This window comes from Seriola aureovittata, chromosome 1, assembly GCF_021018895.1.
Source record: "Seriola aureovittata isolate HTS-2021-v1 ecotype China chromosome 1, ASM2101889v1, whole genome shotgun sequence".
In the NCBI taxonomy this organism is placed as follows: Eukaryota; Metazoa; Chordata; class Actinopteri; order Carangiformes; family Carangidae; genus Seriola; species Seriola aureovittata.
Window position 1 is genome coordinate 25476221 of NC_079364.1, and position 15358 is coordinate 25491578.

General features: G+C 41.5%; 1 protein-coding gene across 1 annotated transcript in view; it reads right to left on the reverse strand.

Moving 5' to 3' along the window:
- The window catches only part of nkd1 (NKD inhibitor of WNT signaling pathway 1), a 33000-nt gene extending 20093 nt beyond the window's left edge, over positions 1 to 12907 (reverse strand). Inside the window, exons 1-3 of the mRNA XM_056382449.1 lie at positions 12721 to 12907; positions 12586 to 12618; positions 12214 to 12353 (exon numbers count right to left, since the gene is read on the reverse strand). Coding sequence (XP_056238424.1) covers positions 12214 to 12353; positions 12586 to 12618; positions 12721 to 12745 — 198 coding nt within the window. The 5' untranslated portion in view covers positions 12746 to 12907. The remainder of the gene's footprint in view (positions 1 to 12213; positions 12354 to 12585; positions 12619 to 12720) is intronic.
- Between the last annotated feature and the right edge of the window lie 2451 nt (positions 12908 to 15358).

Sequence of the window (15358 nt, forward strand, 5' to 3'; positions counted from 1 at the left end):
GTGAGAAGTGATACTTCTTACTTGTGTTTTATTCTTCACAGCCAGAGCATGGCCAATATCTGTATGGACCGATACAAGCTATATGATAAAATTCAAAGGGACAGTGTATGGCATGCAGTCTTTGTTGTCCTTGTACCAGGTATGTTAAGATACATTCAAATTGTCATCATGTATTTGTACTTTGTCCCATGAATTTACTGCACTTGATTTTGACTGATTCTGACTGACCTGGAAAGTAGCCACCAACTAAAGTTTATGAATAACTAATGGAGAAAACAGCTGTAGAGCACAGGGATTTTCAAAAGCTCTAGTATACACACAGCCTCAATGTTGAAAACGAAGATATAAAACAACAAAAAAATCGTATTAGTTTTAGAGCTGCAAATTAGCTTATAGGTGTAGTATTACTCGCAAAAGATCTCAAGAGAGGAAATACCCAGCCCCCTCCATCATCCCAAAGAGTAAACTGAGATACACCGGAGGCAGTTTCAAAGGACCGAACAGCACAGCTCCTGGAATCTGGAGCAGCGCCTATCCTGCAGTATGTGGTAAGTGTGGTGGTGCTGCTGCTAGAGTGGACCACCAGTCATCGTCAGACAGCATTTTAAACCTGGCTACAGTCTTTTGCAGTCCTTTAACACTGGGGTGCCCCACACCTTCCAGCAACATTAAACAGCCTCATTCAAAGCACCACGTAGCAGTAAAACATGACGCCCAGAGATGGAGCCAAGATAGAGGGTGTTGATGTGAGGTAGTGAAGCGCTGCACTGCCTCTGAGTGAAGCTTCAAAGGGGATCGGTTTTCACACATGAAATAAAGATCTCAGATAATCATATAGAATAGCAAGGCTGACGCGAGACGGTGCCATTTACGGAGGAGCGGTGACGGGGCCGATTTCAAGACAACACCTACAAAACTGAAAGCCACGACAAATTAACGTCTCTGCATTTCTCTCCAGCCAAACAAGATACATCTGTTTTATTTGACAATGAGACTATCAAGCTCATCATCACATGATGCATTGAGGTAGTTTCTTGACTTTGCTCCAGCAGAACAGATGCTTACTTGTCTAAAATGTCAGGGCTTCACAACAAAGCGAACAAATGCATAAAACTGATCTCATGAGCAGTCTGCAGTGCCAAGAGGAAGTCATAACTGCTGTGTTTTTTTCATGCCTTTGATAAGAAATTCAATGCCTTTCCAGAGGTCACAGATTGTAAATCCTTTGATGTTGAGCCCTTCACATGCACCATTAACATAACATACGCTACCTGGTGGATGCTTTTAATCTAAGGTATTTTACAGTACATTTAATGCACAAGTTTTATATTCATTTTTATGAACAGAACTCTGCAACAAAAAAATTAAAACAATTTAGGGGCTTTACCAGATGTGCAAGTATTACGAAGTGGTTGCAACACCGAACTTTGAAACCACGTGTAGGCCCTAAATTACCACTAAAACTTTCTCTTCTATGTCTCAACCACTTTGTCTACCTTGACTTTCTACCAAGACCAATACTTAAGTTGAGTTGAGAACAAACTGGAGAAATAATTGAACAAGCAATCCTTTAACTATGCTGACTTAAAATGGCTAACGTGTAATTTGACGTCTCAAAGGGAGAATCAAAGACGGACACCTTCTGTGCAGACTCTGCGGCCCCATGCCTGACACCCCTCAGTCAAGGCACACCCACTTCTCTTCCTGCACCCCAGGAAGGAAATTATAGCCACAGAGTCAGGATCCATCACCAGGCAGGTTGGAGGAAGCTGCTCTATGATTAAAGTGTGCATGGTCAGCAACACCACGACCGGAGGGGTTTGAAGAGGCTGCACATGCCATAGGGCTTACTCTGTTAACTCTAGTTCACGACACAGGTCATGCAGAGATTCTCCACACACACACACACACACACACAACACACACACACAGTCCAGAAACACTTTAGTGAGGTTGACGTAAAGCCCTGCATGTGGAGGAGGAGCGGTTCAGCAATTTTGCTCTGTGCACCCTTTTTTAAGTCAAATTATACTGTATGTCTGTATAAATTAACTCTCTGACATTGCAGGTTGCAAAGACATGTGACAAAACATGGATGTGTGAATTTTTGTACACGTGTTGTTTGCTTTCTGAAGCCTTTTTTTTTTTACAGCACCCACAAGTGCCATGATTGGATGCCTTCCTTTTGTAGAGCGATAGTGCACAGACACCAGTCATTTCTCCACGTCAGATTAACATTGCAAACACTGCTGGTCACATTACCTCACCCACATCAAAGGCTGCCTCCTGAAAGGCTCAGTGGAATATTAGCAGAGATTTACAGCCCTCATCTCTATGCTTCAGAAACATGCTGATCTGAAGTAATCTCCCCCCTCCCCTCTCCCTTTTTTGTGTTTTATGTGTGAAGTTGGCCAACACTTTAATGACCCATTTACAAAACTTTTACACCTGCAAAGATAAGCTTTTACAACTCAGCCAGCCCCTCAGGCACGAATCCCTACCTGTTACTCAAGGTAACAGCCTTTATTAGCTTTTGAAAAATATGTAACCACAGCAATTAACATTTATCACACTGTTTATCAAAGCCTTATCTGCACAAAGAGGAGGAGAGGGAGAGGATACGATGTGTCAAGATCAAGAGTCAAACTGCATGATTACCCCTCCAGCAATTTAGAGAAACCAATTGTCGAGAGTGCTTACATTTACAATGAGGGAAACACTGGGCCTCATTCAGGAATTTTTTATTTTTTTTAAGTTTTTCTTAAATTTCTTTAACAAATAAAAAAGATTTAATCAAAAAAATAAAAACTTTTTCTCTGATTCACAAAATGGCCTGCAATTAGCCAACCATAGCTGTGGAAACTACTATAATCTTCAGAATAAAAGAGGCCAATACTACTTCTTTTACTGCAAGGTAATTACTGTCATTTTGAGTCGTCTTTGGCTGAGCTGGCTACAACTGAATTTTTAGGTAACCCTGCTCACAAATGGCCAGTCACACAAAGATTACGGTAACAGCGTGAGCAAAGCCACTTCTACTTTTTCCAAAAGGTTTCCTTGGGACTCTGAGGGTTAACAGGGAATCTGAGCTAGAGGTGAATCCTTAAAACACATTCTCCACCAGCCAATGAACTCCACTTTGGGACCTCGCATTCCCAAGTGGAAGCTATGGTTTGGAAGGGAATGGAGACAGCCTGTCGCTTGGCCTTGATTTACAGGTGGTCTCCGCCTGCCAAGAGTAACAAATCACAACATTATGGCCCTCTGAATTCAGAGTAAAGCTCCGATCCAAAGAATAAGAAAGAGAAAGGAGAGAAAGAAGAGAGAGAGTCTTATGCAAAATGACACACCTCATCTCCGAAAGCTTGTGCGGTTAGAACAGTGATAGAATATCTCACAGTTCATGAAGGAAATTAGTTTGCTCTGGAACCTTTAGCTTGCTTGGCAAAAATGGCAGAGGAGTCCAGCTGAGGCGACACAGGCTCACAGAGTGTGTGCATGTGTGTCAATCATTACTGCAAAAACAGGATGGATTATACATTTAAGACACACGGTTGACAGCATGCCTGCTTCCATGCTTAAGTGTCTGAGTGTTGTGTTTTAACAGTGAGTGCGCTACACTGTGTCTAGAGGGTCTTAGCAATTAGTCAAAGCTCTCTTTGAGGAGAGACAGTCCTTCAGTCGTCTGGGTGGCTTCAGACGCCAGTCTCAAGTGCTGCAAAGTGTGGGAGGAACAGGGTTTTAGTCGGAAAGTCTACCTCGAGGGCAGCAAGAAAGTGACAGGCACTTCAACCTTTTACCACAGCCAAATGAGAGGAAACACCTCGGTAACTTGTCATGTCACAAGCTACAGCTTAATGATCTCATTCTAAAAAAGTATATATTCAGGCTGGGAAAATCCTTGATGTATTCCAAGATATTCAAATGTGTTTTAAAAATGAAAAAGCTTACACCTAAGAAACTTGTAAGTTACCTAAAAGAGAAGACAATAGACTTAGACAAGCCTCAAGATCATAATGTTTTTAATTGAAAGGGCCTCTCTTTAATGTGGTTTTTATTATCTGATCCAGCCAGGACATGTTAGTTAAAAGCTGGAATGCACAAAATAGATAATGGTTTTTACTCATAGTCTAATCTGATCTGCTGAACCAGTTTTGTAAGTTGTTAAGGCTACACTGTGAGTGTAGTCTGGATTCAATCAAGCCACTCTACACATGGTGAAAGAAGCTGTAGGTGAGGACATGTCATAAAATATGATCTTTATGTTCAGATCTCCACAACTCCACCAGAAGACACTTGTCAGTAACATTTATTCAAAGCCAGTAAACTAAACCTTGTAGCTGCAATCAACAGTGGAGTTCTATGTGATAGGTGGCAGTTATGAAAACCTCTGACGTGTGCATGTTGACCAGATGGAACTGACCTCAACACCAAGGTGGCCACTCTTCCTCTCTGCTTGTGCACACACACACGCACACACACACACACACACACACACACACACACACACACACACACACACACGCACGCACACACATACACACAAACACACACACACACAGCATGTTTAGAGCAGACATCCTTCCAGCCACAAGCCACTACCTCTAAACATCCCTCACATCTGACCTTTTAACTGTGGAACTAAAATCTCTATAATTACAGAGAGTGTTTCAACTTAGCAAGTAAACATAGCAGCAAAAATAGACACTTCAACTACTATATACAAGCACGCTGGTGCCAGACGCACGTTTCTATTCATAGCTGACTGGAATTAGTGGCTTGTGTCACTGCTCACTATAATGAACTTGCAATGGAGTAGGTTACTGAGTTACAAACTGCAACCAAAGTCTACTACCAATGCTCACTCACACATTAAAATACACTGCACACAGAAACAATAAATACAAAGTTACACAAACACAAACCAGGAGACAACATCCATGAAAAAAAGTCATATTCTACATACATATTCTATCCATTTAATCCAAATCCCTGATTTAAGTCAACAAGCGCCTTACTTTGTTTGCTTGAATTTAAGTGAAACAATCACATCATCGGCATATAGGAAGCAGCAATGACATGTAGCACAACTTATGTTAAAAGACAGTGAAAAGTTATGACGACAGAGAGAGAAGGATCAAATTTAACATCCTGTTACTTGTGTGAGCCTCTGAATAAAACAAAAACTGTGTGGAGAGGAAACACACGAACTCTTTAAAGGCACGCCTATGTTAAACAGACTTGCTTTGGATCTCACATACACTCGGATGTAAAATTAAACTCATACAAATTTGAGAAGCCAACTACAGCAGTGTGCGCTTTAGGGAGCGTAAGGTTACTCTGCAGGCCCCTGAAGACGTACAAAATCCGTCCAAGGGAGCTGTTTTCAAACTTGAGCAAGACAAGTTTGGGGGAGAGGTGGGTTTGACGGACAGGGCAAATGGCACTTTGGGGAGCACAGGGTTGGCCTGCTTCACTGAGAGTCTACAGGGTAAGGTCCTCTTTGGGTTGTGGCACCTGTGGAGCATAAACACACCAGGGGAGGACAGCTTTCTTTTCAGCAGGGCCGATCCTCTGTTTAGCTTTCCTTCCACCAAAAACATCCCCTAACACACAATCCAGACCTCCTCCAGCCCTGGCGCCACAGGAAGAGCTGAAGAGACCTGGACCCTCTGTCTGCGGGAGGCACAATGCTCTCCCAACTCTGTTTACCTAAATCCGCTTCCTCCATCCCCTATACCTCAGGTGGCCTTAGAGACCTGGTCAGCAAAGCTCTCAAACACAAGGAGAATAAACACAACATCAAGCTGTGGAGTCCATCACTGGCGTTTCCCTATGTCTACTTTGAAAGAAAAACAAATGGAAGGGAATCACACTGGGACCCTGCATCTGTGAGCAGTGATTTGAATCCACTTATTAGGGTAAACAAATGAGTAATGTGTGTATGTATATTTGTGATAGTATGCCTGTGTGCTTCATGGCACATGAGTGAATATGCACGCTCCTGTGCATGCGCACTCTCATGAGAGCTTGATAGCAGTTTTATGCAGATGTTGATCTCGTCCTATTTGAGAGCCACTTTGAGTGCTCAGTCAAATTATTCAGCACTTACTGCACAGGCCAGAGCGCAACCCGCGGGGGAACCTGATAAACAAACAAGAGAGAATTATTCAGGGTTTAAACACTTAAACACCCACTTCAGCAGAGCCTTTTAAGTGGGTGATTAAAATGGGCACTGAGCTCCCACAGAAAGCTCAGAGGAGCTCAGCACCACCACAGGAGCCCCAGTCACCTAGAGTTGGTCCCAGTGATAGCTGTGTATTAGTAGAAAATATTGCTCATGGTACTGAGCTGTGTTATAAATGCTTATATTCACTAGTGCATGTGAAATGTACAACCGTCTCTTCAGTGTAGTTTACTGTCGATATTTTGGTTTCTGAAATCACACCTGTCTACCTGTACAAACAAATCATTCTTTCATTTAAAATCAGCATTAATGCATAAACAAACTTATAAAATTTGCATGTAACTACCTTATCTGTCAACTAAATTGTTTATCAATTAATCGCTCTCCTTCCCAACTTAATATTTCAGGTCAAAAATGTAAACTCCTGATGCTGTGTGTCAGGCATACACATTGCTGTTCCCCGTTTGTAGAAACCAACTGCAGAGTAGGCAACCTGCTTCCTCTTGAATGGCCATGTGATAAACGTTTTCAGGTGCGTTGGTATGGACGGAGATTATTTATGATACCAAAAAGCTTATCTGGGTGGAGATCGTTTTCGTTTTTACAACGCAGTTTTAAAATGGAAAGGCATTAGTTTGGATGTAGACCAGTTTCAAAATGAATGCAAACTCTCAGTGACTACACATACAACCTCTAAATCTAACTATCCCTTTTTTAAATAAATGCCACCCCCAAGCATGACACAAACCCTGCAGCCTGAGTGTAGCTGTGAAAGGGGTGGTGAGAGACACTTTGATCAACAGCTATCCGTTGCTCCAAACTGAGCGTATATTTTGGGGAAACAAAGCACAATCTCAGCTGCTAATCCCCTGAGATTCAGAGCACATTCCCGCAGAAGCCTTTCATCTCTGGAGTGCATCCGGACAGCTGACTGCAGACATACTGCACACTTATATGCACTTGCATGAATACATTTGCACATACATGAGCACCACTTCACTCATACTATAAAAATGGCAAATACACAGTTTTATTTGTAATGACAACAGCCTGTGATGACAGTTACTTCATTGGTTTTACAAACTTTAAACATGTTGTGGTACTACAGACATCTGAAACTAGACCAGATAAATTCAATAATATATTTCTTAAGAAAATCAGAAAATGGCCAGGGGGAATACATCAGAAGATTCAGCTTTAAATGAGAGAAAGGTGGATAAACCTGGTCAAGTGTCTACATGCCACTAGAGCTTTACTTTACTCTGAACCACTGTCATTCTTTCACAGAAATCCTTTCCAGAAGGCACCATTCACAGCAACTGAGAGTTATCCGCGCTGCTTTGTCACACAGGAGAAACTCCTCCAGCTTTTAGTAATCTATGTGACATACGATGCTGGATGTGACATTAAAGCCACCTGCATGTCCTCGAACCTCCCAGTCCCCCAGCTACGCTGACATCAGCCCAAGACTTCCACCCCATCTTCTCATGGGAAAATAAAAAAAAAAATCACAGAGCCCCTTTATGGCCAGGTGCTACCCCTCCTCCCCAAAGGCTAAGGCTTTTCTTCTCTTTAGAGTGTGGCTCCAAACTTTTCTCCCAGCCTCTTCAAAGAGCAACAACAGGCCCTCGGTCCCTTGGGAGCACAGAGGGGGTAGAGCCCGGTGGGAGAGGGGCATACGTCACACAGCACGCACAAGAGGCCAGCCGGTGGGAAAAGAAAACGCACATGGAGAAGACAGAAAGAAGGAGAGAAAGAGGAAGAGGAGTCTGCATTTGAAAGGTGCTTTCAGCTTCTAGACAAGGGCCCTCGCTTTGTGAAAACGACAAGAGGAGAAAAAGCACAACAGCAGAAGCAAAAAACGAAGGGGGCGCAAAACCTGCCATGTCTTTTATCAGACTCGGAGGCTGAGGGAATGCGTTTAAAAGCTTTAGGCCTACTTCCAAAAAAACCTTTCTACCTTCAACAAAAAAAAAAATCAAAGAGCTGACAACCAACTGCGAGACAAGGGGGTTGGGGGCAGAAGTTCCACTGTGATTCACTTTTCAGTTGCATTCTGTTGTCAGATGTACCTTTGCTTTTTGTATATGTTCCATATAAGTTGATGGAAGTTGGAGAAAAAAAAAAAAGAGTGTTGGAACTGTAAGAGCAGCAGCTTGGGAAGATTGGAGGTGGAGGGGCTGCTTTTACTACATAGACCCTAGGGCTTCACAAAGGAGGAGGAGCCATCAGTGTCACTACAAACACCTCCCTGCGTGGCCCACTTCAAATGCAGTCTCAACCAACACACAGCCACAGGGTAAACGCAAGAAACAGATGGAGGCTAGGAGGAGAGGGGAGAATTAGAAGAGGGGGAGGGGGATTTTAAGAACAGAAAGGGGTGACTTTGTGAGAAGTACCCATCACAACTGATTATTTTTAAAGTCACTCTTGACGTGCGACAAACATAATAGAGTTCTTTTTCATCTGATGCCAAGAGAAGCAACCTAATAAACTTGCCACCAGAAATTTGAACTTCCAAGTCAAAAGTTGTGAAAACTCCATCAATATCTATGTCAGCAGCATAATTCTACGGGGTGCACATAACATATCAAATTAATGGGTAGGTGTAGACACCATGCTGTACACAGGGGAGAAAGTGTGCCCAGGCTCACATGACCTGGATCTCATGTGTTGAAACCCACAGATCCACCTGCCCACACCACTCACTCACTGTCTGCCACACTGAACTAACGCCGCAACTGACGGCAGAACTCATGGATGGCTACAGGGTCTGCATGGAAACATCATAAAGCCCCCAAGAGCATCTCTGTCTCTCAGTCTATCAGTGTGTGCTCAGCCACAATTTCAATTCAAAGCCATTAATCAAGATGAAACTGCTAATGTGAGCGGCTCTGCAAAGCAATGATTCCTGTTAAAACCAGCATTGCTCCTACAGGGAATACGGTTTGGAAAAAAATCGGATCAAAAGAATTCCAAGCGCGGACTCCCTACTGTTGACACCCGACCCACATTCTCCCGGACCCTGGTTCAGCTGGAAGGGGGGCTCACAGAACAGCGGCTATAAATAACTGTCTCACCAGGTATTCTATACAATATAGACAGCTTTTAAAGTTAAGAGACTTGACTCGCATTCTCTCACCTAAGAGGTTAGCTTCTGTTTTTATCTGAGAGCGCCGTGGGGTCGAGCTTTTAAACTCCTTCTCACAGAGCGTCAAGACTTCTACTACAGTTAAAGCTTGTGATATGGTGAACATTTACTTTACAGAAGGCTATAAATTCATTCAGAGGAATAACACATTATTCAACATTTGAAATTATTTTGATAATTTAATAACAATATTTTTTAGACTGTATCATTTTAAGTAAAATGATTTTCACACAGAATTTATTCTGGGAATACTCTGGAAACTTTGGGACGTCATAACATTTGTGTAACTCTTTAAGAAAAGCAGCAAATAAACAAATAAAACATTAGCTTGCAATGTTCAAAGACAAATAAATGTTTGAATCATAGCATTTTGCATGGTGTTTACACCACACAAATGTAAAAAGTATCAGCATAAAGTTACTGCTGGTAACTGTATTAAAGCACACATCTCATAAACTGCTGAATGTGATTGATGATCAGATTAATGAGATCATTTATTTAAGGTGCGGGAAAAAGTAATGGGTGCACAGAAATGTTAGAAGCCTCCCCCTTAGCAGTGTCGATGATCAGCACTCCCGCTAGCGAGATGAACATCAAACTACAAAAAGAAATTTTAAATTCAACCTTTTAGAAGAACTGACACCATTTTTTATGTCCTTATCTTATAACTCAACTTTGCCAAACAGTAATGGTGGCACCTTGATGAAAAGGAAAAATGGCTAATGTATCCAGAACGCTCACACCATGTGTGAATAGAGTCAACATGGAATTGTCCCATTGAGAAATCAGACTCCTGGATCCACTTTATAATCATAAAACAAAAGCAAAACGCACCCACATAAATACGGATGGTGGAATCACCTTTCTTCTTTTGTTCATTTTCCCTCTGAGCTATAAAAGCCATTAGGCACCCAGACTTGAATTATTTATACAAACTGTACTCCACTAACTCCAAATTGTTCAAAAACATCCAACTCTTTTGGGGGCTCCTGTTCCATCCTGGGCCAAAACTTCACACACCACTGTTGTTGGGAAAAGAAGCACATGAATATTTCCAGGAACAAAGTAATGACTGTTTGTTTTTGAGGTAATAATGTATGGTAATTGCATGGTAATAATGTGATTTTAAATGCTTAAATTGCCCAAAGCGTATGAACCCCACTCTAACAAATAAGTGCCCATGTAAATGGCACCACTTTTCTGCTGCAGCAGCATCAACATGATCTAAAAAAAAAACTTAAAAAAAAACATACTTTCTAACATACTTTCAGGTGTTTCTCATAGAGCCAATCTCAAAAAAAACGTCCTGTAGACACGGCTTCTGCTGTGAGTGGGATCCTATTACTACCATATGAAATTTAATGCAGCTTTGGGCACATGTCACCTTTAGCAACTTTCACACCATGTTGGTGCAACATGTAAAGCTGGTAACCTCCCAACACTCCATACACTTGACCGTGCACACATCACCTCAGACCAGGAGATTCATAAAACGACCACTACTTATCTCATCACTGACCCACCATGCAACACCATGGCTGCTCTTCTGCTATCAAAACAATGGTGGACTTTAGACCCAACTTAGGTGGGAATCAGAAGATATTTCAGTCACTTAAGACTTCCTCAAGTTTGATGTTTGCCTTCTCTTCCCCAGCATGCCAATGAATCCACATACCAAAGCTTAATTTTTCCAAGAATCCATACTAGCATGTGCAGTTGTGCCTTGCTTGCCTCCTAACCCATCATTTTAAATGCATGGTATAACATAACCTTAACATGAAAACTGCTGCATGCAAGTTTTGTCACTATAAAAAGCAAATGAGAAAGGAAAGAAAAGGAAAAGAACTGTTTATTATACCCATCAACTATGTGTCACCAATTGTAGGATTCCAGTTTTTCAAACTTAAGGAGCTGTCAAGTATTTTAAAAGGACAATCATGCCACACAACATCATGAATATCACTGAAGGTGCTTCTAATGTGTTCAAAATACAAGAGCTCCTGGATTCTGGGCTGCATTCAATAGATAGATGCATTTCTGCTCAAAGTGTCTGGATTGTGGGTGGAGGAAGTGATTTCTCCCTTTTTTTTCTTGATGGGCTCCAATTCCTCAAACATGCTGCCTTTGAGGAAGGCATCACCAAACCAAAGAGGCTTAAGGCTCCTCTGAAGCAATTCCAAAGGATTTCCCTACTTGACAACAACAGCACAGTGTTTATACCAATGCCAAAATACAAAACAAGCATGACCTCCAACATTTCTCCCCAGCCTTTACAATCCACACTTGTCACCAGACTGCCACACGGCAATGCTTTCAACTCAGACTTGATCTACTGCTACCTGAAAAAAAATCCCTCTGATCAGTGCATAGAATGATACCAACATTTGTTCCCTACGTGAGAAGATGAGAGCTTTACCTAAGGCAGAATTGAAATTCCGCTTTTCAGTTTGTCACCATGAAAGAGACAGCAGGCTGTAACGGACACAAAATTGAGATATTCACGTCGAGGGTACCAGCTTGAATAAATTCTCAGCGTACATTTAAGTCACTATGCGCAGCCAACATGAATACACATGATCTCTCACTCATTGTTAAAAGTTTGTCCACCATGAAAGCTTTAAGAAAGTTCTTGAGGGACTTTGAGTGCGTCCGTCTAAACACAGACATACGCTGGAGCCTAAATGTAGCCTCATGCAACACCACTGATAAAAGTCTTGGGAAAAGAACCGCGGCAAAACCTCGTCCCAATTATGTGAAGCGCGGACAGGCATCGCGAGGTGACTAGAAAATAGTTTAAGAAGAATTTCACAGACATTTCTAAAACCTTACTTCACCGTAAACAGCACGTGAACCTCGTGGACAGCGTCGTACTCACCCGTGCAGTCAAACCGCAGTTATTCTTGTGGTGACAGTCTTGCTGCTCGAGGCGCGAGCTCGTGCAGTAGTATTTCTGCTTCACGAGCCAGTCGTCGATTCCCTTCCTCGCCAAACAGGCATTGACTACAAAACTGTCGCCTGCAACAAAGAAGCGCATTATTAGCAGCTACAAACTATATTTCCTCTCGCTTCGCTCATGTTTTCCATAAGCGCTCCATCTTCAAAGAGTCGGACTCCTAGAGCTGTAACGCTGCTCTAATGAGGCAAGAGCTGAGTCTGAAAATTGCTCTGCCGTTCACAAACTGACCGAAATTCTCAGTGACTATGAAAGTGTTTCACAGAAGAGAGGAAAAAACATAAGTGCGCTTACCTTCTGGACTCTCCCTCGGTTTACAAATAGCGGCTTGAGAGAAAGACACAAGACAATGAATACTGTTACTCGAAAGTATCGCAGCAGAGGAAAAACTACAGCTGTGATTTGTCTCTCAGGAATAAGAACCCTTACCATGTTTCGAGTGCAGTTTACCCATTTCTATGCATCGAGTTGGAGTTGAAAACCATCAGATGAATATAATCCAAAGAAGAAAAAAAAGAAACAGGCTACGATATCCAGACAGAGGAGCGTCCGTGGAGACCGAGAGCAGACTGCGCTCAGTACAGGACCGTGCGACTGGAGTGCGAAAGCAGCCTTTGATCCAGAGCGCCGCCACTGACAAGACGCACACAAGGAAATGCACGACTTCCTGTCCACACTTTCAGTATAAAACCTTTAATTAGTGAGACACGTTTGTTATACAAAATAACCCAATATTTAGCTAAATCAAATTAAAAATTACATGTGACCAACTGATGTTAGGCTTTGAAAAAGAGAGAGCAAATATTTCCATAGCATTTACTCTACGATAAGTCTATGATACCAACGCAATTATATATATTAGCCTGCAATTTTGAAAATTGCTAATTTTGACTCACTGTCAACAGGCTAGTTTTAGTGCAGATGTTATGTAAACCATAGACTGAAACAAATAAACCAACCGTTTAGAAACCATCCCACAGCAACCCTTGATGTGTCAATTTCATGTCTCTTTCATATATTTATTATGAAAATTAAATGTTAGAACTTCCGGTGTTAGCTGACTTTTTCTAGCTGACTTGACGCAGCTTTCTGAGCTTTCCCGACTCTTGCTTGTCTTCAAAGGCCAGAAGAGGCGTAAAGAAAACCTTTATTTCACTTACACCTAACCCCTGACTGTATGCAAGTGTATGTCAACACACTGAGCGTCGCTGCATTATTGCCAGTGCTTCCCAAGGATGAGGTCTGCATTCCTCCACGGGCTCCTGTAGGGGGTCCCAAGACACTAGCATGTCTGGTGCCAACGACCTCAGCTCTAAGGAGTCCAGATCACATTTTTATTTTATTTGAGAGCGGACAGATGCAAAGTGCCACATGAAGTTACTTGGAAGTTGTAACATAGTTGTCTAGGAGGAGCAGGATTGACGATTCCTCTATGATGGCTTAAATTACCCACTTAAATCATAACTAAATGATCTTTTATATAATTTAGAATGAATTAGTACCCATGATTGAGCGTGACATCCTTCTGTTAAATCACTGTTTGGATCAGTTTTTACCTCCCTTCTTGACCTTTAAAGTTGTTCACTTTAATAATGAACCATATAAGTAATAAGAAAATCACATCATATTGGGCTCTGTGGTCAGTGTGCATTTGTCTCTTTGGGGTCTTTGACATAAGAATAAGGTTTAGAAATCACAGTCTTATTGTACTGAGGCAGCAGATGAAAGCAGTCTAAGATTCTTTTGAAGTCTTCAAATATATAATAAAAGACAGAAGCCATGCGCCATTTCATGCTAGGCTGCCAGTAGCTCAATGTGACAGTGATACACGCACACTGTGGACATCATCTTGAGAGAAAGAAATGGGGCTACAAGTTTTTAAGAGATACCACATGAATCTTCTAATCATTACCAGTGTTAATCAAGTTTATATGCATGCATTTTTACATGCACCGTTTGCAATATTGAATCTGTGCCTGTTGAATGATCCCAGATTATCAACTTTGTTCTTTTCGTTTGTGCCATGCTGTGATTGAGGAACTGTAGAGAAAGGAGAAAACACTGATCTGTGAACTGTAATACAATATTTTCTGCATCACATCAAATTCCTAATATGTTTCCTTGATTATTTACTCCCAAAGGTTAATTTCCCAGTGGTGTTAAATATGAAAATAGAATATAGCCAAGAGAAAATATAGCACTTACTTATATCACTGCAGCATTGTCAGTCTTTACGTAATTACAGTGCACTTAATTACATGTAAATAATACACTTAGAAACCAATCTTATTAATAAAGGTTTTCTGAGGGCTGTCAGCTCGTGCAGATTTGTAGTATTGCTTAAAAGGTAACATTTTTTGTCTTATCAATCAAGTTGCAAAAAAAGGTGCCATATTTTTTCAAATCCTGGATGTCTAATTTTAGAGCTCTGTGTAATGGTTTTTAAGTCTAAAAACAGAAGATTAGAATCTGAAGGCAGGCTCTGTTCAATTTTAGGACACAATCTTAAAACAACATGTCCCCAAACACTTGTTTAACTGCTGCTTAAATATCATTTGAGTAGATAGCTCCCATAGTTTGATGGTAGCAGCCCTTAAGTTATTATCGGCCTCTCAAATCTCAAGGCTAGAAGTCAAAGCTGTGTTTAAGTTTACAAGCCTGGATTTTCCTACCTGTACCCATATGCCTCCAGCACCCACATGTCAAGCACATACTGTACACTGACAGACTTGACATTTGGCAGTTATATCTAGTTTATTGATGTAAATGAAATGAAAAGACATAGAAGGCATTTTATTTTGTGTATTTTACATTTTTACCATATTGCCTTTCTTCAAGACATTAGCCAATTATCAATATTCCCACATGAAACTCCTAAAAGTGGCCCTATCTGTGGAAGCACACTGGAGATAGAGCTGTCTATTGTTACCACATGGGAAAAATCTTCCAGCTAGCGAATGTACAACAGTGTCAAGTTGGCCAACTGGTAAACTTAAGTCGTTTGCGGTTCCTTCTGCCACATACCTCACAAAAGACAACAGGCAGGATCCGTCATTGTGTTGAGGGA